Below are 21,788 nucleotides of genomic sequence, written 5' to 3'. Positions count from 1 at the left end.
TGGACATGTACAGTGAACTGTATTCTAAAGCAGAATGAAGTAATTGTTGTTACCAAAGAGTAAAAGTGCTATAAAAACAGAATGTACAAAGCAGTAGTTTATTTCCACTAGAATAATTCTTAAAGGAATTATATTTGAGATTATCCTCAATAGGGAAGTAGAATTTCAGCAAAGAGGAAATGGGCTGGTATGTAAGAAGAAATGTTGACAATGCAGGAAAGACTTTACAATCTGAAGGGACATTTTCTCCCATCTCTGCCAAAGTGAGGTGAGGAAGGAAAGCCTGGGGGTATTATTTGGTGCTTAGGGTTTGGTAAGTAATCCATAAGATTGTTCTGTTTAGCAAGTGTGAAAGAGGGCTTATTAGGAGGAGGTAGATGAGGAAGAGAAAATAAATGCATGAGGAGGTAAATTTCAAAAAACAAATAGGATTATATGGAGAACTTGAATCCCAGATTGCTCAGGATTTTGCACTTTTTTAAAAAAGAGATTGGTTATTATATTAATTTTATCTCCTACTTCATAATTTACTGGAAATTTGATGACTTAACACAATTTACTATCTTACAATTTCTGTAGGTTGAGTCTAAGCATGAGTCATGGCTTTCTCTGCTTAGAATCTTACTAGCATCTATGTACATCAACCAAACCATTCTCAATTTCAAGAATCAAATAGACCACAATACAATAATACTGGGGGACTTTAACACACTTCTCTCACCACTGGACAGGTCTTCTAAACAAAAACTAAATAAGGAAACTGTAGAACTGAATAATACAATCAATAATTTAGACTTACCAGAAATATACAGAACATTTCATCCATCAATGAGAGAATATACTTTATTCTCAGCAGCACATGGATCCTTCTCTACAATAGACCATATCTTATGCCACAAAGCAACTCTTAGTAACTACAAAAAAAACAGAGCTAATACCCTATATTCTATCAGAATATAATGGGATGAAATTAGAAATCAACAATAAAACTAAAAATAAAATACAAGCTACTGTAATATATGGAGACTAAATAATACACAATTGAATGATGAATGGATAGTAGAAGAAATCAAGGATGAAATAAAAAATTTCTTAAAGGTAAATGAGAACACTAATACAACATATCAGAATCTCTGGGACATTATGAAGACAGTAATAAGAGGAAAGTTTATTGCATTGAGCACATTAAAAGAATAAAACGTCAATAAATAAATGACTTAACAGTATATCTCAAAGCCCTAGAAAAAGAAGAACAAATCTACACCAAAAGCAGTAGAAGACAGGAAATAATTAAAATCAGAGGTGAAATTAGAACAAAAGAAACAATTGAAAAAATTGACAACAAAAAGTTGGTTCTTTGAAAAAATAAATAGATAACCCCTGGCCGTACTAATGAAGAGAAAAAGAAAATTCAAATTACTAAAATATAGATGAAGAAGGAAATATCACAATGGACACATCTGAAATACAAAAGTTAGTTAGAAGCTATTTTGAAAATTTATATTCTAATAAAGTAGAAAATATTGAAAACGTTGACAAATTTCTAGAGACATATGACCTACCCATACTGAATGAGGAGGTCATACATGATTTAAATAGATCATTTTCAAGTAATGAAATAGAAAACACCATCAAAAGCCTACCAATCAAGAAAAGCCCATGACCAGATGGATTCTCAGCCAAGTTCCACAAGATTTTCAAAGAAAAATTGACACCAGTGCTCCTCAAAGTATTCCATGAAACAGGAAAGGAGGGAACCCTTCCATACTCATTTTACAAGGCTAATGTCATCCTGACACCAAAACCAGACAAAGACACATCAAGGAAAGAAAACTTCAGACCAGTATCCTTGATGAACGTAGATGCAAAAATTCTCGATAAAATTCTAGCAAACTGCATACAAAAACATATTAAAAAGATAATGCACCACCATCAAGTAGGATTCATCCCAAGGATGGAGGGTTGGTTCAACACACGGAAATCAATAAACGTAATTCATCATATTAATGGACTTAAAAACAAAAATCATATGATCATCTTAATAGATGCAGAAAAAGCATTTGACAAAAAAAAAAAAAAAAAAAAAACCACCGTCATGTTCAAAACACTAGAAAAACTAGGGATAGTAGGAACATACCTCAACATCATAAAAGCTATGTATACTAAACCCAAGGCTGGTATCATTCTACATGGAGAAAAATTGAATGCATTCCCTCTAAGAACTGGAACAAGACCTCTTTCACCACTTCTATTCAACATCATCCTTGAAACTCTAGCCACAGCAATTAGACAAAAGAAAGAATTTAAAGGGACACAAATAGGTAAAGAAGAGCTCAAACTATCACTGTTTCCTGATGACATAATTCTATACCTATAAGATCCAAAAAATTCCACCAGAAAACTTCTAGAACTAATAAATGAATTCAGCAAAGTAGCAGGATATAAAATCAACACTCATAAATCAAATACATTCCTATACATCAGCAGTGAATCCACTGAAAGAGAAATTAGGAAAACTACTCCATTCACAATAGCCTCAAAACAAAAACAAAAACCCTGGGAATCAATCTAACAAAAGAGGTGGAAGACCTCTACAATGAAAATTATAGAACACTAACAAAAGAAATTGAAGAAAACCTCAGAGAAAACCATGCTCCTGGATAGGTAGAATTAATATTGTCAAAATGGCCATAGTACCAAAAGCATTATACAGATTTAATGCAATTCCTACTAAAATCCCAATGACATTCTTCATAGAAATAGAAAAACAATCAGGAAATTTATTTGGAAAAATAAGAGACCCAGAATAGCTAAAACAATGCTTAGCAAGAAAAGTGAAGCAGGAGGCATCACAATACCAGACCTTAAACTATACTACAGAGTTATAGTAACTAAAACGGCATAGTACTGGCACCAAAATAGACTTTAGACCAGTGGTACAGAATAGAGGACACAAAGACGAACCCACATAAATATGATTATCTCATACTAGACAAGGGTGCCAAAAACATTGACTGGAGAAAAAATATCCTGTTCAACAAATGGTGCTGGCAAAACTGGAAATCCATATGTAGAAAAAGGAAATTAAACCTCTGTTTCTCACCCCGCACAAAAATCTACTCAAAGTGGTTCAAAGACTTAGGCACTAGAACAAAGAACAGCTAATAGAAGAAAAAATAGGCCCAAATCTTTACCATATAAGCCTAGGATCTGACTTCCTTAACAAGACTCCTACGCGCAAGAAGTAAAATCAATAATCAATAAATGGGATGGATTTAAATTAAAAAGCTTCTTTTCAGCAAAGGAAACAATAACGTGAGGAGAAAATCATTACCACTTGCACCTCCAATAAAGCATTAATCTCAAGGGTATATAAAGAGCTCAAAAATCTTAACACCAATAAAACAAATAACCCAATCAATAAATGGGCTAAGGAACTGAACAGACACTTCACAGAAGAAGAAATACAATCAATCAACAAATATATGAAAAAGTGTTCAACATCTCTAGCAATTAGAGAAATGCAAATAAAAATTACTCTTAAGATTTCATCTCACTCTTGTCAGAATGGCAATCATCAAGAATATAGGCAATAATAAATGTTGGCGAGGATGTGGTGAAAAAGGTACACTCATACATTGCTGTGGGACTACAAATTAATGCAACCACTATGGAAAACAGTATGGAGATTCCTCAGAAAATATCCCACTCTTTGGTTTATACTTAAAGGACTTAAAATCAGGGTAGTATAGTGACACAGCCACATCAATGTTTATAGCAGCTTAATTCACAATAGCTGGATGATGGAACCAACCTAGATGTCCTTCAATAGAGAAATGGATAAAGAAAATGTTGTATATACACAGTGGAATATTACTCAGCTTTAAAGAGGAGTGAAATTATGGCATTTGCCAGTAAATGGTTGGAGTTGGAAAATATCATGCTAAGCTAAATAAGCCAATCCCAGAAAACCAAGGGCTGAATTTTTTCTCTAATATATGGATGCTAATTCACAGTAAGGTTGTGGGAGGGGACACTAGGGAAGAATAGCATTACCTTAGATTAGGTAGAGGGAAGTGATGGGAGGGTCGGGAGGGGATGTGGGGATAGGAAAGATAGAATGAAACAGACATTATTACTATATATATATATATATATATATATATATATATCTGACTACATGACCAATATGATTCTGCAACATGTACACTCAGAAAATTCTATGAGAAATTATATCCCATCTATGTATGATATATCAAAGTGCATAAATGCATTCTACTGTCATGTATAACTTAACAAAAACAAAATTTTTTTAAAATTTAATATATTAAGACAGGCTTCTTCCACATGTTTAGTAGCCATGTTTACTTGGTTAAGTTTATCAAAGTCTTTTAATACTCCTAATAATGGTGAGTTTAATTGATAGGTGTTTCATATGATTATTTGTTAGTTTATTAAATGTTTTTAGCTTTTGTGTAAAAAGACATCCCAGAAGTGTAAATGACATTGGAAATCTTTTTATTCAGGGAGGTAGGGTGAGGATACTGGGAATTGACCAGGAGTGCTTTACCATTGAGTTACATCCCCAGTTCTTTTTATTTTTTATTTTGTGACTGGGTGTCAACTTGCTGAGTCTTGCCTCAAACTTGCCATCTTCCTGCCTCAGCCTCCCAGGTCACTGGGATTACAGTTATGCGCCACTGTGCCTGGCCAAAAATCCTTTTAAAAAAAAAATGATTTCTAGACTTCTAAAAAGCTTCAGTTTCACTTTGCGTATTTTCTCATGGATGGAAAGGATGGGCAGGAGAAAGGTAGGGAAGAAAAGGACTTTTAAACATGACTACTAAATTTACTGACATAACCAAGTCCCTGAAAATTTTTCTAAGTCTTTTCCTCTATCCATATGAAAGTGTGACAATTCAGTAGAATGGAAATTAATATCTAGTTAAAATAAATACTAAGTGTGAAAATAAATGTACATAATTTATAAGGGATTTAAGAAAAGTATCTTAGCAAGCCAGTGAACTTCCACAGGACAATGACAGCTGCAGAGATTGAGTCTTCCTCTAGTTCTCCCTCTGAAATTCTCTCTTCCTCCTCTTTTCCTATAACAGTCAGAAACATTTATTGAGACCTATTGGTTGACAATTGCTAAAAATAGTGAGCATACTAGAAATGTCTTCCTCAGAGAACTTAATTGGATAGAGAATATTAATAAATAATCAGATATTTGCAGGACAGTATTGATAACTTTTATAATATGGTAATATTACAGAAGCTATTTGGGAACACATATAAAGGGTCTGTGTAACTCAGTTTGAAGGTGTCAAATAATCATTTGAATATTTCCTGGAGGGGGCAGTGTCACCTCAAAATTAAAGGATAAGTAGGGACTAATAGAAGGTGTTGGTATTTCAAACAGTGGAACAGTAAAAGCAATGACTGTTGGAGTCACAAGATGTAGACTAGAGACCCGAAACCCCCAAAACAGAGTATATACCAGGCAGGGAAGGGAGTAGGGAGAACTAGGTAGGTGTGGCCTGTTTAAGGAGTTTGTAATTTCACTTTCTATAATGTATGTAAACTATTTAAGAATTCTAAGCTTAGAATGTGATAAAATTTGCATTTCAAAATGATGAAGTATGGAGAAAGGGTTTGGCAAAGAATAAGAATTGGAGTGGGGGGACTTATTAGGACTAATTCAGGAGATGGATAGTGGCAATTTCATACTAGGGTGGTAAGAAGCAGATAGTTTTGAGAGATTTAGAAATTCCCCAGAGCACCTAGTTTTTGTTGCCTCTGTATTTCCTTTTAATCTTTGCCATCCTTTCGTTTCTCTTCCACTTAAACTTGTAGTGCTTCTTATTTTCAGTTACCAATATGTTCAGCTCTGTTTCTTTATTCCTTGCTCACACAATGTATTTTACCCTGCTCATTGACTTTTTAAAAATTAACTTTATTGAGATATAATTTATAGAAAATAAAATGCATATATTTTAATGGTTGGCAAATAAAAAAACCACTACCACCATAATCAGGTAAAGAACTTTTGCATCATTCCAAAAGGCTCTTTTGGGCCCCTTGTTAATAATCATCTTCTACCCCAACTCAGATAAACCATTGATTTGCTTTTTATCACAGTAGGTTACATTTTCTTTTCTAGAGTTTCACGTGAATAGTACAAAACACTATGTGTTCTTCTATGTCTGATTTCTTTCTTTGCATGTTTCTGAATTCCACCCTACTTTTGTATGTGCTCTTAATTCATTTCTTTTTTAATAGCAAATAGTATATCATAATTTGTTGATATGCTTATAGGATTTTTCATTGTCTTTCTTACTGAACAGGTTTCTCTTCTTATGTGGAACATTGTATTTTCTCCCTCTTCTGTTTTTTTTTTTTAAATTTTCTCCCTCTTCCATTTTTTTGCATTAAAATGTTTGTTAAATTACTAATAATAATATTTATTGACTAAAAATTTTATATTTCTATTTCTTAGTTTTGAGATTGGCCAAGTCAGTTTATTGTCTTCTCAAAAACAGAACAGTTTTACAATGAAATTATCTTATTTTCTAAAGACTGGTAATTCTTGATGGTCTTTGTATTTTATTTATTTATTTAATTTTTTTATACTGAGGGTTGAATCCAAGAGGTGCTTTACAACTGAGCTATGCCCCAGCCCTTTATAATTTTGAGACAGGGTCTCACAAAGTTGGTGAGTCTGATCTTGAATTTACAATCCTGCCTCAGCCTCCTGAGTCATGGGAATTATAAGCATGTGCCATTGTGTCTGGAACCTTTCATATTTTTATGTTGTGGTTTTACATGAGTTTGAGGAAAAGGGGCTTTATGTTGCAAGTTTGAGAAAAAGGAGCTTTATGATGCAAGTTATGATATTTTAAATTATTGCTTTTTAATTTCTTGTTTTTTATGTGAACTTTCAGTTAAAGATCTCTAGTAAGTGAATATCCAGTAGGACAAATCATCTTTAAGCCAGTCTCTAATGCAATTTTGACTTTTTAAAAATGAAAGATCCTTGTATTGTATACTACTTTTATATGAATGCGCTGTAGTAGTAATTAAATAGCTAGTTTATGTAGTTATAACAGAGCCAACACTGCAGGAAAAAATATCCTGAACTAACTTAACAAGGAGATTGAAGGAGGACTTGTCATCTTGCAGTGTTATTTTGACATTATATAATGATCTATCTGTACTATCACCTTAAAAATTCCACACAGGCATATGATAGGGCAATATAGAGATGTCACTTTTATGGCTCCAAAGATGTATTATGCATTTTGTAAATGTATTTCAGTTATATTTTGGCAGTAAAAGAGAGCAAGAAGATAATGCTTTCATTAAAGTGATCAACTATGCATGTAGAAATTGGGTAGGAAGATGTGTGAAAAAGCTTTTGGATGAAACACTTTTTCATGTATAAATTACCTCCACTGCATTTATAACTGTCTCATAATGTTTTGGGGTAATTCAGCAAGTATAGCACTGGAAATGGTATTTGCATGCTAATCTTAAAGAAGCAAGTATATAAATTGGTTTGAATTAAGTCTGTCTGCTATTCAGTTGTTAAATTACATTAGTCCAGTCTTTTCTCCCAGCCTTTCTTTTTTACCTATTTTCTTAAATCATTGATTAAAAATTTTAATCTTTCAGCTGTTTTATTTTTCATTCTTTAAAGCTATCAGTTAAAAACAAAGTTATTTTCACTGTTCTACTTGGGACAATGTTCATGCCTCAGAACATTAACTTTCAATAGTAATATTGACTGAAAGTGAACTATCAGAGAGGTTTAATTATTTTTCACCAATTTTGGTGTGATCTAGTGAAATCAGCTTTAAATAATACACTATTCTATACTATTTCCTTTAAGAATTTCACATGGAAGTTTTAAAAAAAGCAGTATTTCCTTTTTTATGCATGTTTTCCCTTTTAACATGCTTCTGTATCTCAGAAATAAATGAGTCTTTCTTAAGCCTGTCAATTCTGATCACTTTTTTTTTTTCCTGACTTTTTATCTGCACTTTGCAGATTTCCTCTTCTGATGCTCCTCTTCAGCCTTTGGTATCTTCTCCTTCTCTGCAAGTTGCTGTTGAGAAAAACAAATTGGAGGTATGGTAGTGTTTTAACCATCTGCATTATGTGGTATTCAGTGATAAATGAACTTTCTTTCACAATTTGCCATAATTTAAGAGCACTACAATAGCTTTTTTTTTTTTAATTTTGAATGATCCACAGTACTAATTGTGTTTTTAAAAGCAACAATTTCTTCGTTTTTTTTTTAATGCCACAGGTATAATTAAAGAATTTTGGTCTATATTTAATTTCAGGGTTACTGATTTATTGGGCCATAAATATATCTCAACAGTAGTTAAGCAATTAGTTTTTTGTTGTTATTACTATCTTACACTTTAAGGAACTGTTTGATCTGTGTTTCTATTATTATAAGTACTTGAAAAAAATTAATATCAAAAATTTTTTGAAGCAATAGCAACCATTATATAGATAAAATGTTTGTAATTTGGGTTTATTAGTTTAGAATAATCATTATTAGAATACATTTTGAATGGGGGTATTGGGTACATGGTATCATCACTATGCATTTTTAAAGAGTGCCCTAAAATATTTGAGAATTGTAATTTCCTTTGATTCTTAACCTTTTTTCTTTTGTTACATTGGCCTGAATTAATTAGTTTGGGGGGACTTCTTTCAGCTATCATTTTTCTAATGTCTATTCCTTGATAAATGGCATGCTAGATATGAGGGATATAAAGGCAAGCAAAACAATATAAAGCCCCTGCACACAAGGAGTTTACAATCTAATGAAGGAAAACAGCTGTACAGCAGTTTATAGTGCAATATAATCAGTTTAGTGATTGAGGAAAACTCACTGTGCTGCTGTTAATACAGCAGGTGTGCTTTTGATGCATCTTATACTCTGAATATGTTTCAAGATATAAGGATTAGGAGGAATTCCAAATAGAGAGAGAAAACACCTTGTTAAAAAGTTTATGGGTAAAGTATAGTGCTTGAGGAGTTGCAAGGTGAATGGCATAGCTGCAGTAATAGCAAGATAAAGAAGTGTGAGAGCTTTCTTAAAAGCCTGCTTAAAGGATTTGGTGTTCCTTCTGAAGACCCAGGCACTTTAATGATGACTTCTGAGGAGTGACAGGATCAGATTTTCATGTTTATAACACTACTCTACTGGCTCCATGGGGACTGAGATTTTGGTGATGGATGACTAAAAGGCTTGAGTACCAAGATTTATTCAGGAATAAAATGATGGAGGCATGTGGTAAATGAGGATAGAGATGAAAAGGAGAGCATAGTTTTGAGAGATATTAAGGTAGAATCTTTGGAGTTTAGTAATTGATGAATCATTGAGGTGCTTTGGAAAGCCTGTGACTCAGTGTCTGGCTTGAGCCCCTCTCCATATATGATGAAACTATTTAGTGAGATAAGGATATAAGTTGAAGGGAATAAATAAGTTTGAGGATAGAAAGGAGAAGGAAATGAATTAAAAGTTGAATATACTGAGTATGAAGTAACTGGAATATGCAGATGATTGGACATACAGGTCTACAACTCAGATTTATGGTGGTGGGGAGACCAAGACCCCAACCCCAGCCAGTATGTTGAGTGACAGGAGGAAAACCAAGAGAATAGAAAGTTGGGAACATTTGAATCCATGAGTTATTAGCTGAGCAAGGGAAATTCATGAAATTATGAGGGATGGTTTTAGAGCACAAAGTACAGGGTTGGAAGTAGATAGACTGGGTTATTTGAGTATTATAGGTGGCTTAGGTCAGTAGGCAGTCTTGAGGAAACAAGCACTCTAGGAGTTTTTGGGTTGCCTTGAGAAAGTGGAAAGATGCCAAAAGGCAGGTTTGGCCCTGTGAAAATTTTCCCTGAAGATATTTCTCATAGGGAAAGAAGGTGAAATCCCTGGATTGCACTTTGTGTATATATGCATATTACTGGGGAGTGAATCCATGGACACTCTACCACTGTGCTACATCCCCATCCCTTTTTATTTTTTATTTTGAGACAGAGTCTTACTAAGTTGCCCAAGCTGGACTACAGCTTGTGATCCTTCTGCCTCATCCTACCAGGTTGCTGGGATTGAAGGCATGTGTTACTATAGGATTATGCTTTTATGTGGTTCCTGCTTTTGGATCTCAGAAAGCAGTGATCTTATTTGATCTCAAAAATCTAATGTCTATAGCTTAGGTAGTCCATTTAGAATGTCTTTTCATGCTTTTTCTCATAATTTTAAAATTATATTTCGTTTGTATTTTATCTTGTTATTATAGTGTTACTATGTAAGCTAATAAGTAAGTGTACAAGTATAGTAGAGAATATATGCTCATACTTTTAAAGATAGTATCTAATCAAAATTTGGCACCCATGTCTTCAACTCAATAACTTACATATAGTTTGATTATGATGAACCCAATATGTACTTTTTTTCTGTCTTATAGGACTCTAGAATGTTTATCCATTTTCTTGAACAGGAGGTCTGTCATTTCGCTATATAATTCTTATGTGTACCAATTAAATTTCAGGAACTACTATTTTACAATACCAAAACCTGCTGTATTTTATTCTTTCAGAGAAAATAGAACTTCTTAGGTTCTAAAAGGCTTCTTTGATCTTTTAGCAGCTATTGATTCTATAGTGGGTTAAACTGTATTATCTGAGTTTAGAGTCCATGCTGTTACTGTTACTTCAAACCCTGTGTTATAATACCATATCTAGAATCAGAGTAGATGACAACCATCGATGGCTGAAATTCCAGTGTTTAAAAGCATGTTCTTCCTCTATTAAATGTAGCTAGCTAATTTGATTTATTTTGGTGATTTCAAATGTGCCTGCCAGTTGCAGTGTTTAGGAAGTCTTTCCTACTCATCATAATGCCTTCCTTGAAAATTTTTACCAAAGATTGAATATCTTTTGAACAGAAATTTATTTCTCATATTTTCGAAGGCTATAAAAAAGTAGAAGCTCAAAGCTTCAGGACACTGTATGTCTTGTGCACCCCACTTCCTTAGTCATAGAATGCACCTTCTCACTATGGCCTATTATGGTGAAAATGGGCAAGAGATCTCTCCAGGGCCTCTTTTATAAGAGTGCTAATCCTAGACAGGAGTACTCCACCCTCATGATGTAATCACCTATGAAAGGCCTCACCTCTTAATTCCATCATATTGGAGATTTATTTTCAATGTAAGAATTTTGGGGTGAGCACAGATTTTCAGACCATATCAAAACTAACATCTATGAGAGGTTATGGAGCTACCTGTCCTCAATGTACTAGTGAGAATGTGTTTTTGCATTGCTTGCCTCACCAAACTTTGCTAATAATATATAGAAAACATCTTGTAATATATGAAGGATTTTTATGCAACTCATTTATTCTTTACTTACAAAGTGAAGGTGGTTGTTGTTGTTGTTATCTTTTCTGGAACTGGGGATTGAACCCAGGGCTTTGCAAATACTAGGCAAACACTTTGCACGGCAAACACTTTGCACTGTGCTACATCCCAGCCCAAGATAATGTTACTTACCTCATAAAGTTATTGTGAGGACTAAGTCAAAACAGCACCTGGCACATAGTAAGGGTTCAGTGAATAATAACTGTTGTGGTAAGGAGTAACAATAACAAGAATAGCAGAAGCTCCACTGAACCACATTGAGTAGAGAGACTTGAATGTTTGGAGTCTCTAGTCCCTTATCCTAAAGGGATGCTGATCAGCTGTGTTGCTTCGGGCACCACTTTTCTAAGATTTCATTTCTTCATTTGTAAGAGGACAATAATGAGAGTAACTAAATGGTTTTAATAAAAATTAAACTAAGTAATAAGGAAGCACTTAATAAGTGGTAATTGTGTTTTGGAAATGAATGTTTTGATTTGGGTTGGGATTGATCACCAATAAGTAATGTTTCTAGTTATCCTTAAAGGCTCACATCTTCCTTATTTTAGAACCTGAAGTCCAGGTACTTGAGCAGATATAAAAATATGTTTTTAGAAATATATTCAACTTTCTAGATGGTCTTTTGTCTGTTCTATGTTAATATCCTTAATTTTCGTGATCAGTTTTTTAAAAAATATCAGTTTTTTAAAAAATATATTTTTAGTTGTAGATGTACACAATATCTTTATTTTATTTATTTGTTATATGTGGTGTTGAGGATTGAACCTAGTGCCTCACATGTGCTAGGCAAGTGCTCTATCACTGCCTACACTCCAGTCTCAAAATGCCAGTTTTGATATTCTTATCTGGTAGTTAAAGAATATAGATTGTTTTTACGCTTTAGCACTTTAAGTATTCAGAAAGTTCAGCTTTATGTTAACTTTTATTTCATTCCTGAAAAGCATTATTGAAACAGATATTTTAGAGAACCTTAGTCTAAAAGAACCTCAAATATAAACTCTTTTTATATAGGTTCTGGAAGTTCTAGTCATATATTTATTCTCCTTTCACTACAAAGTAGTACACTCATACTGTTTGTTAGTGTCTAAGTTTTAGTTCAAATGCTATCACTGATTTGTGAAATACTATTACACTCATTGCTCTTTATTAAGAACCAATAAAAGAAAAGAGAAATGCTTTAGAATTTTCTTGCTGTTCCTAAATTTGAGTTGAAGATATTGTATATTCATGTCATAAGATCTTCGCTATGAATTTCTTTTAAACTTTGGGATAAGGACCAAGGGTTTTTTTTCCCTCTTTTTTATATCATTACAGCAAATACTAAAGTTACAGTGTCTCATATTTGTATAGTGTTTTACAGTTTACAGAGTTCTGTTTTTGAGGATTTTAGTGTCTTTTTTCTTTTTAATATTGAAATGCTCATTAAATATGTGTCTGTTTTAATGAATACTTATAAAACTATCACTTTAAAACTATCACTGTGCCACTGCATGAACTGAACATTGTTAACACTTCGAAATCGTCTATGTTACCTTCCTTTTTAAATCTCATCCTTTCTCCCATGGGTAATTAGCATCCTGACTTTTTATAGTTACTGTCATTGTCATCATTATCATCATTATCATTACACCTTTGCTTTTCATCATAATTTTATACTAGTGTACATATCCCCAAACAATGTAGTTTTTTGGTTCTGGTACCAGGGATTGAATCCAGGGGTGCTTAACTCCTGAGCCACATCCCCAGTCCTTTAGAGACAGGGTTTTGTTAAGTTGCTTAGGGCCTCACTAAGTTGCTAAGTCTTGCTTCACACTTGGGATTCTCCTACCTCAGCCTCACAAGCTGTTAGGATTACAGGCATTTGTCACCATTACAGCTCAAACATAGTTTTGCCTGATTTTGAGCTTCTAGTGTTTTTTTTTTAATATTATACCATACAAATTGCCCATATTATTGTTCCTGATTTACATATACCAAATTTGGTCTGATGAAGCTTGTATCAAAGACCATTTTAAAGGGACAGATGCAAATTCAACCCATAGGTTTTTTTTGACTATTTTCTGTGTTTATCATGTGGTCTTCCTTTTTTCTTTTTATTTTTTTTAACAATTTCTTTTTTTTTAAATTTTGTTTTAATTAGTTATATATTACAGTATAAATATATTTTAACATTATACATAAATGGAGTATTACTTCTCATTCTTCTGGTTGTACATAATGTAGAGTTATACTGATTGTGTAATCATATATGCACATAGAGTAATAAATGTTCATTCATTCTACTATCCTTCCTACCTCCATACCCCTTGCCCTCCCTTCACTCCCCTCTGTCTAATCCAAAGTACCTCTATTCTTCCCTAGCCTCCCTCCTTATTGTGAATTAGCATCCACATATCAGAAAAAATATTCCAACTTTGATTCTTTTGGATTAGCTTATTTCTCTTAGCATGATAATCTCCAGCTCCATTAATTTACCAGCAAGTACCATAATTTCATTCTTCTTTAAGGCTGAATAATATTCTATTGTGTACATATACTACTTTTTCTTTATCCACTCATCTGTTGATGGGCATCTAAGTTGGTTCCATAGTTTAGCTATTGTGAATTGAGTTGCTATAAACATCAATGTGTCTGTGTTATTGTAGTATGCTGTTTTTAAGTCCTTTGGGTATAAACTGAGGAGTGGGATAGCTGGGTCAATGGTGGTTCCATTCCAAGTTTTCTGAGGAATCTCCATACTGCTTTCCATAGTGGTTGCAACACTTTGCAGTCCCATGAGCAATGTATGAGTATACCTTTCCCCCCACATTCTTGGTAGCATTTATTGTTGCTTTTTATTCTTGACAGTTGCCATTCTGACTGGAGAGAGATGGAATTTCAGTGTAGTTTTGATTTGCGTTTCTCTAATTGCTAGGGATATTGAACATTTTTTTAATATATTTGTTGATGGATTGTATTTCTTCATCAGTTTTATCTTTTTATATTTGGTACAAGAAACTAAGGCATATTTTAGTATGCAGATGTAGCAGTCATTCAATTTTAGGTTTCCAGTCATTTCTTCCTTGAAATGCTACAAAAAATGCTCTTTGTCTAATCTTTTTTCACTTCTTTGGCATTTTATGTCCCTTAACATTTGTCATTATTGTTTTTGATCCTTAATTTTAAAATGTTTCATCCTTTCTAGAAATGCAAATTGTGATCATCATGATTCCATTATAGTTTACCTTAACTGCTGGTCTCTATGTACTATCTTTATCATTTTTTTCTGCAAGAGAATAATAATATTTGCTATTTTGAAAACTAAAAACCTGTAATAATGGCCTGAATATATTTTGTATTTTTTAAAACAATTATAGTAATTTTATACTGTTATCCTTGTGGTTATCCATTATAATTTGTCTTCACTCATGTGAAAAAGGAGGTCTATTTCTTCAATTAGTTTATCTTTGCTTGTTCAAAATTCAGCATTATGGTTGCTATCTGGAAGCACATCCTTATGGAAGGATGTAGTGAGAATTTATTGAATGGATTTTGCATATGTTTAAAATAAATATCATGAACTTCTGTCATATCAAATGTACTAAATTGTCTCATATTTTAATTTTTGGAGAGATACTTAGTATTGAGTTATCAACACATAATTTCAGTGAGAATATAAATTTGCTGTATTTTATATTTCAATAATACTTAGGTATTGTAAACATTTTCACATGATAATTCAAACTAATAAAATAAAAAAAGAATTAAAAGTGGCCATGCTTAAAAAATAAACTTATCAAAACTTTGGGCTATGTTTTAGAAAGAAAAAGAAAAAAAGAAGGAAGAGAAAAAGAGAGAAAAGGAGCCAGAAAAGCCTACAAAACCACTTACAACTGAAAAGGTAAAATTCCTTTTTTTTAAAAAAAAAACTATTAATATTACCATCTTATTTATATACTTATATTAATGACCCTCTAGATATTTATGATATGCAAATAGTTTGTTTTCCTTTAAGTAATTGTTCAATTGAATACTGTGTGGTAAGCATATCCTCGTGACTTGTCCTGTATGATTTATAATCTATTATAAATGTGTGTATAGATCATCTTACACACAAGTGTAAGGACAAGTATTCTCTCATGAATGTTATATAGAATGGTGGTTTTTGTTGCTTTTGTTTTTGTTTTGATACAAGGTATTGCTATGTTGCCCAGGCCAGCCTTGACTTTTGATCCTCCTACCTCAGCCTCCTGAATAGCTGGGATTACGGGCATGTGCCATCACACTTGGCTTGGGAATGTTTCCATACACATCTTTCAGTGGAACTTTAGAAAATGAAGAAGTCATAGCTGAAGGGACTTCCAGGAAAGATCTTATGCTTCATAACATTTGAATTAGATCTAAAGTGTAGGAAGGATTAAGATGGAAGACAAGAGTATATTAGTTTAAGAGAATAGCCTGAAAATAGACATGGAAACTGGAAATAGATGGAAGTATGTTTGTAAATGGAAGTATATTTAAAAAAAAAAAAAAACAAAAGAAAGAGATGTTTGATGGCTAGAGATGTAGCCAGTGGTAGAGCACTTGCCTAGCATGTACAAGACCCTTGGTTCAATCTCCAGCACCACAAAGAAGAAAAAAAAAAAAACAGTGAGTTTGAAAAAAGGTATATGTTTATTTATAAAAAGTAGAGAAAAATAAGGCCAGAATGATGAGTTGAACCCACATTGTAGATGTTTGTTTTTTGAGGGAAGGAAAGGCCATGGGAGCACTCCAGATTCTAAAGCAGGTGATGTACCAAATCTGGAAGGGTTTTTTTGGAAGATCATTTTGGTAGTAGTGTGCAGGATAGATGTGATAGGCATACTAGAGGTACAAAGATCATTATATTTTTGCAAAGGACCTGATTATATAATTATGGTGGATTGGCTCTGAATGCATTTTATCATATGAACCTAAAGCATGGTAAGAGAATTGTTCATAAAGGCAGCATCCTTGATGTTAGTTGTTTAAATTTTAAAATCAACTTGAGACCTATTATAATACCACAAAGTACATCCATTTACAGTGCAGAAATATATAGCAGTTCTTTCTTTGTCATTTATTGGAACAATCTCTCAAAAAGTTATCAACAAGTCTTCAACATTGAAGAGATATTAAGTACTCTGAGAATCTTAGTTCCTTTATGTGACAATTGAAGCCATTCATCATCTCACCCTTCCTCTGCTTCTGTTTCATTTTTCATACCATTTAGACTCTTCCACTGTCACCTAACTATATTTTCCATGTGTGTTAAATTGTTTTGCCAAGAACATCCTTTTCTTTCCCTACCTCTCCTTAAACTTCCTTATTTCACCTTTTCCATAAAGTCAATTAGACATCCCAACTAGATCCACTTTTTCTTTTCCTCAAACTTCTGTAGACATTGCTATGCACTTGATTTTATTACTTATTACCTTCTTTTACTGTTTTATGTTATTAGATAAATTCCTTATCTAACACAGATGAGTAGGTATTTTGTTTCCTTAAATCATTTATTAGTCAGGTGGAGCTAAGTCCTGTGTTTCCTTTTTGTGTTCCTTTGTGTTAAATACATGTAAATGGATTCATTGTTGCTTTTTATCTTATAATTCCTTTTGGTGTCTTGATTCCAAGGTCCTGCAGAAAGATTAATAAATTATTATTTAGTGATAAGTAATTAATTAAATCCTAAAGACTATTGAATTATTTTGCTATGTGGAATCCCTTGAAATATGTTTTAAAATACTTTTTTCAGTTAAAGTTTGAATATCATTATTATTGTTTTAGTGATAGTTTACTGAATTAAATTCTTACCTTTTACCGTGTTAAATTTAGGTGTTAACGAATTTAATTCTTTTTTTTATTGGTTGTTCAAAACATTACAAAGCTCTTGACATATCATATTTCATACATTAGATTCAAGTTGATTATAACCTTTTGACTGACTAACTCTTCTATGGTAACTTTAATGCACATCAGTAAGAAGCTGTGAGTGAAATCACTAATTTCATATTTGATTACAAAGTAATTTTCAACTCACTATAAGGTTTTATTTTTTGTTTCTAAAACTTAGAAATTTTAAAATAGTTTGTATAATGCCTTATTGTTATATGTAGTAAGATATAAAATTTAATTCCTTTTTAAAACACCATCTTTATTCTTCCATTATTTAAAAAAAAAAAAGTATTTCACCATTAAAATATGGTAAGCATCTGATGTAGTGACCTTGTGTGTTTGTAGCCTTACATTGTAAATAATCACCTTATGTTGTTTGCTGTGATAATGGGCCCCAACATTTACTTCAGAGTATAGTCTCTGTATCACAATCCTGAGGCATACAGGGTATGTGAACAGTGAGAAATCTAGCACTTCACCTTTAGTGTTTTCTTTTAGCCATAGGTTTTATTAAACCATGTTCATGCCTCATCTGTTTCTCTTGCTTACCCTGCAAAGATTAGCCCTCCTGCTGCTGAAGGTGGAGGCCTTGCTAAGAGAAAAATCATAAAGAGTGCCGCAGTCTGGCTGGGCACAATTCAGGAGCCACTTGTCAAAAGAAACGAACTTTGTTTTTAGAACCACACATGCCAAACAAAACAGCTCCTCAGGAAAAACCTTCAGGGCCCAGCTGCCACCATGGACTTCCCACAAGCCTCTCAACCTACCCACTCCTCCTGCTCTTGAGGCTGATTGGCTGGGTTGCAGGGGCGGAGCCAAAAAAAGTCCCCCAATGAGCAGCTCGTGGTCTGAAAGGGCAGGGAAACAGTCCAATGAGCATCACCGCAAAGGAGCCAATCAGTTGGCAGCTAGAAGTTTGCTGGGGCTGCTGTGAGCCAATCATCAACTGGCAGCTGGAAGTTTGCTGGGGCTCCTTCGGCTGTGGCTCCCATCAATAGAGGAAAATACTTTACTTCCTATTAAAATTTTGCAAACAAATAGTGCAGAATATGTAAGAAAAACCATACATTTAAAAGTATTATAGTGGAGAAACTAGAAGAACAGTAGCACAAATGAAGAAGCTTTATTTAACAAATAGGTATTTTTCTTGATAGTCTTCCTGAGGTGATGTTTCCAGGAGGCATAAATAATCCACAGAGAAGAAATTGGTATAGTAGTAGTTAAACTAGTAATATGAATAATCCAAATAATCAGAATAATATCCTTATCATTAAGATTTGGCTTTATTGGCAATCTGCTGTATGCCAGGAACTGTGCTACATATACAACTTACATCACAGTTACAGCTAATAATCTTTATGTAAAATTACCAACATGTATCATCACCCAAATCAGGAAGTAAAACAAGATCAGCACCCCAGAAACTCACCTCCCCCATGACCCTTCCCAAACAAAAATTATTTCTCTTCCCCTCTATGAATACCAATTTCATTGCATCTTTTTATGTGTTTGTGTGGTGCTGGGGATTATGAATTCAGGGCCTCAAGCTCGCTAGGCTAGCCCTCTACAACTGAGCTACATCCCCAACCCTCATTGCATCTTAAAAATAACTTTACCACCTCTACATGTATCTCTAAACAATGTGGTTTGATTTTCTATATTATGACTAAAATAATATTAGTAATGTTCTTTTAAATTTATTTTTAGTCAACATTTTGTAAGAGTCAGTTACGTAGTATATAACTGTAGTTTTCGTGTGTGTATGCACGCGTGCACACGTTTTACAGTTTATGCATTCCACTGTTGAACATTTGAATTCTATATAGTTTTGTTTAAACTATTATAAGTAGTGCTGCAATGAACACTTTTGTAAGTGTTCATCTAAGCAAGTATTTCTTTAGGAAGTACTTAGGAGTGGAATCGCTGAGCCATATATATTTGTATCTTAAACTTTACTGCATAATATCAAACTACTTTACAAAGTGTATATAAAAATATTCTTAACACTTTTCACTTTGTCTACAACATGGGGTCTGACAAGAGATTTTAGTATTTGCAGCCTAGTGAATATGTAATGGTATCTCATTTATTGTCCATTTCCTTGATTACAGATGATGCTCAGTACCTTTCATATGTTTATTGCCAATTTGGATTTACTCTTCTAAAATCGTGGTTCACAATTTTTTGTCTGTTTTTCTGTTATATTTTTTGTCTTTTCTTCATCTATTTATATAGTTTATGCAAGTATACATACATATATAGGGCATTTTATTTCTATAACTTATTGTGGCAGAATTTGACACTTTTTCTTGTTCTGGTTTCTGAATTGGTGATAGAAGCCTCCTTGTTTTATTCCTGAGCTCAAAGGAAAAGCTTTCAACTTTTTGTGTATGTTATCTTTATTCTTCACAAAAGCTACAAGGTCCATTTTATAGAGTGGTGAACTCATACTCAGAATGTATGATTTGTCTAATGTCACCTAGTTTCATTGGAGAATTTATGGAGAATGGGTTGGAAAAATAAGGACTTTTATTTATCTTTTTAAACCAATACAGATTAAACTCCAGCTTATATTTCATGAGTTTAAAAGAATACTTGATAGGGATTAATTGGGATTATTATTCTAGGATCCTTTCTCTAAGTTTCATTTATTTGTATAAATAATTAAAGCCATTAGTATAGTTATCCTTTTTTTGCTGGGGTGGGTGGGGGTAGTGGTACTGGGTATTGAACCCAGGTCCTTACACATGTTAAGTACATGCTCTTCCACTGAACCACACACCCTATCCCCATTAGTGTGATTTTTGACAACGTGATAGCTTAATGAATAGTTACTTGAAAAATATATTAATATGGCAGATAAGCTTAGGCTTCACCTCAAGGCATTAGTAAAGGAAGAACAAACTAATTACAAACTCAGTAGAAGACAGGTAATAATTAAGATCTGAGCCAAAATTAATGAAATTGAAAATACAAAAGCAATCAGTGAAACAAAGAATTGGTTCCTTCAAAAGGTGAGTCGGATTGATAAACCCTTAGCCAAGCTAGCCAAAAGAAAGAAACAAAATTAGAGATGAAAAGGAAGTATCACCATAGACACTTTTGAAATACGAAGGATCATTAGAAACTATTTTGAAAATTTATACTCTAATAAACTGAAAAATCTAGAAGACATTGACAAAATTTTTAGATGTGTATGAACTACCCAAATTGAACCAGAAAGATATAGAAAACCCAAATGGAACAACATCAAGTAATGAATTTGTAATAGCAATTAAAACCCCATGAACAAAGAAAAGCCTAGAATCAGATGGATTCTCAGGTGAGTTTCGATATTTAAAGAAGAACTAACAGCAGTCTTTTTCAAATTATTCCATGAAATTGAATGGGAGGGAACACTCCCAATGGATATTCTATGAAGTGGGTATAACCCTGGTACCAAAACCAGGCAAAAACACATCAGAAAAGAAAGCTGTAGACCAGTATCCCCAATGAAAATAGATGTAGAAATTCTTAATAAAATATTAGCAAACTTCATTCTAAAACATACCAAGAAGATAATATACCATGGGTTTCATCCCAGGGTGGCCAGATTGGTTCAACATTGACAAATCAATAAATTCAGTTCACCACTTAAATAGAATTAAGAACAAGAATCTTACAATCATCTTGATAGAGAAAAAGGCTTTGATAAAATCCAGCATCTATTCATGTTAAAAGTGCTGGATAAACTAGGGATAAAATGAATTTACCTCAAAATTATAAAAGCTATATATGATGAACCCAAAGCCAACATAATGCTGAACAGAGAAAAACTGAAAGTATTTCCTATAAAATCAAGAACAAGCAAAGATGTCCACTGTTGCGCATCCATACAATATAGTTCTTGAAACTCGAACCAGAGCAGTCAGCAAGAGAAGGAAATTAAAGGGATATCAAAAGAAAGCAGAGATGTCAAACTATCTCTATTTGCTGATGATGTGATCCTATATCTAAATGACTCCAAAAATCTCGTCAGAAGACTTCTCAAGCTGATAAATGAATTCAGGAAAGTAGGAGGAAAAAGAAATCAGGAAAACCATCCCATTCACAATAACCTAAAAAATACTAAACAAACAAAAAACCTTGGGAATTTTTCTAACCAAAGAGATGAAAGATCTCTACAATGAAAATTATAGAATACTGAAGAAAGAAATTGAAGAAGATTTTAGGAAATGGAAATATCTCCCATGTTCTTGAATAGACAGAATTAATATTAACAAAATGGCCATCCTACCAAAAGCAGTGTATACATTCAGTGCAGTCCACATCAAAAACAGTGACATTCTTCATAGACCTAGGAAGAAAACAGTCCTTAAATTCATTTGGAAGAGATGCAGAACAACTAAAGTAATCTTGAGGAAGAATTGCAATAGAGGAGGCATCACAATATGTGATCTC

At 33.2% G+C, this 21,788-nt stretch overlaps 1 protein-coding gene across 7 annotated transcripts in view; it reads left to right on the top strand.

The window, feature by feature from the left end:
* Smap1 (small ArfGAP 1) overlaps positions 1 to 21,788 on the top strand; it is a 179,742-nt gene that overhangs the window by 101,012 nt on the left and 56,942 nt on the right. For 4 of the 7 annotated variants that reach the window (XM_078019784.1, XM_078019781.1, XM_005334431.4 and 1 more), the window contains exons 5-6: positions 8,050 to 8,130; positions 15,253 to 15,333. In XM_078019784.1, the coding sequence (XP_077875910.1) occupies positions 8,050 to 8,130; positions 15,253 to 15,333 (162 nt within the window). The remainder of the gene's footprint in view (positions 1 to 8,049; positions 8,131 to 15,252; positions 15,334 to 21,788) is intronic. The other 3 variants (XM_078019782.1, XM_040282907.2, XM_021732569.3) reach the window with 1 other exon arrangement.

The sequence above is a fragment of the Ictidomys tridecemlineatus genome, chromosome 8, assembly GCF_052094955.1.
Source record: "Ictidomys tridecemlineatus isolate mIctTri1 chromosome 8, mIctTri1.hap1, whole genome shotgun sequence".
In the NCBI taxonomy this organism is placed as follows: domain Eukaryota; kingdom Metazoa; phylum Chordata; class Mammalia; order Rodentia; family Sciuridae; genus Ictidomys; species Ictidomys tridecemlineatus.
Note: the sequence above shows the minus strand (reverse complement) of the source record. Positions and strands in the feature narration are given on the sequence as shown.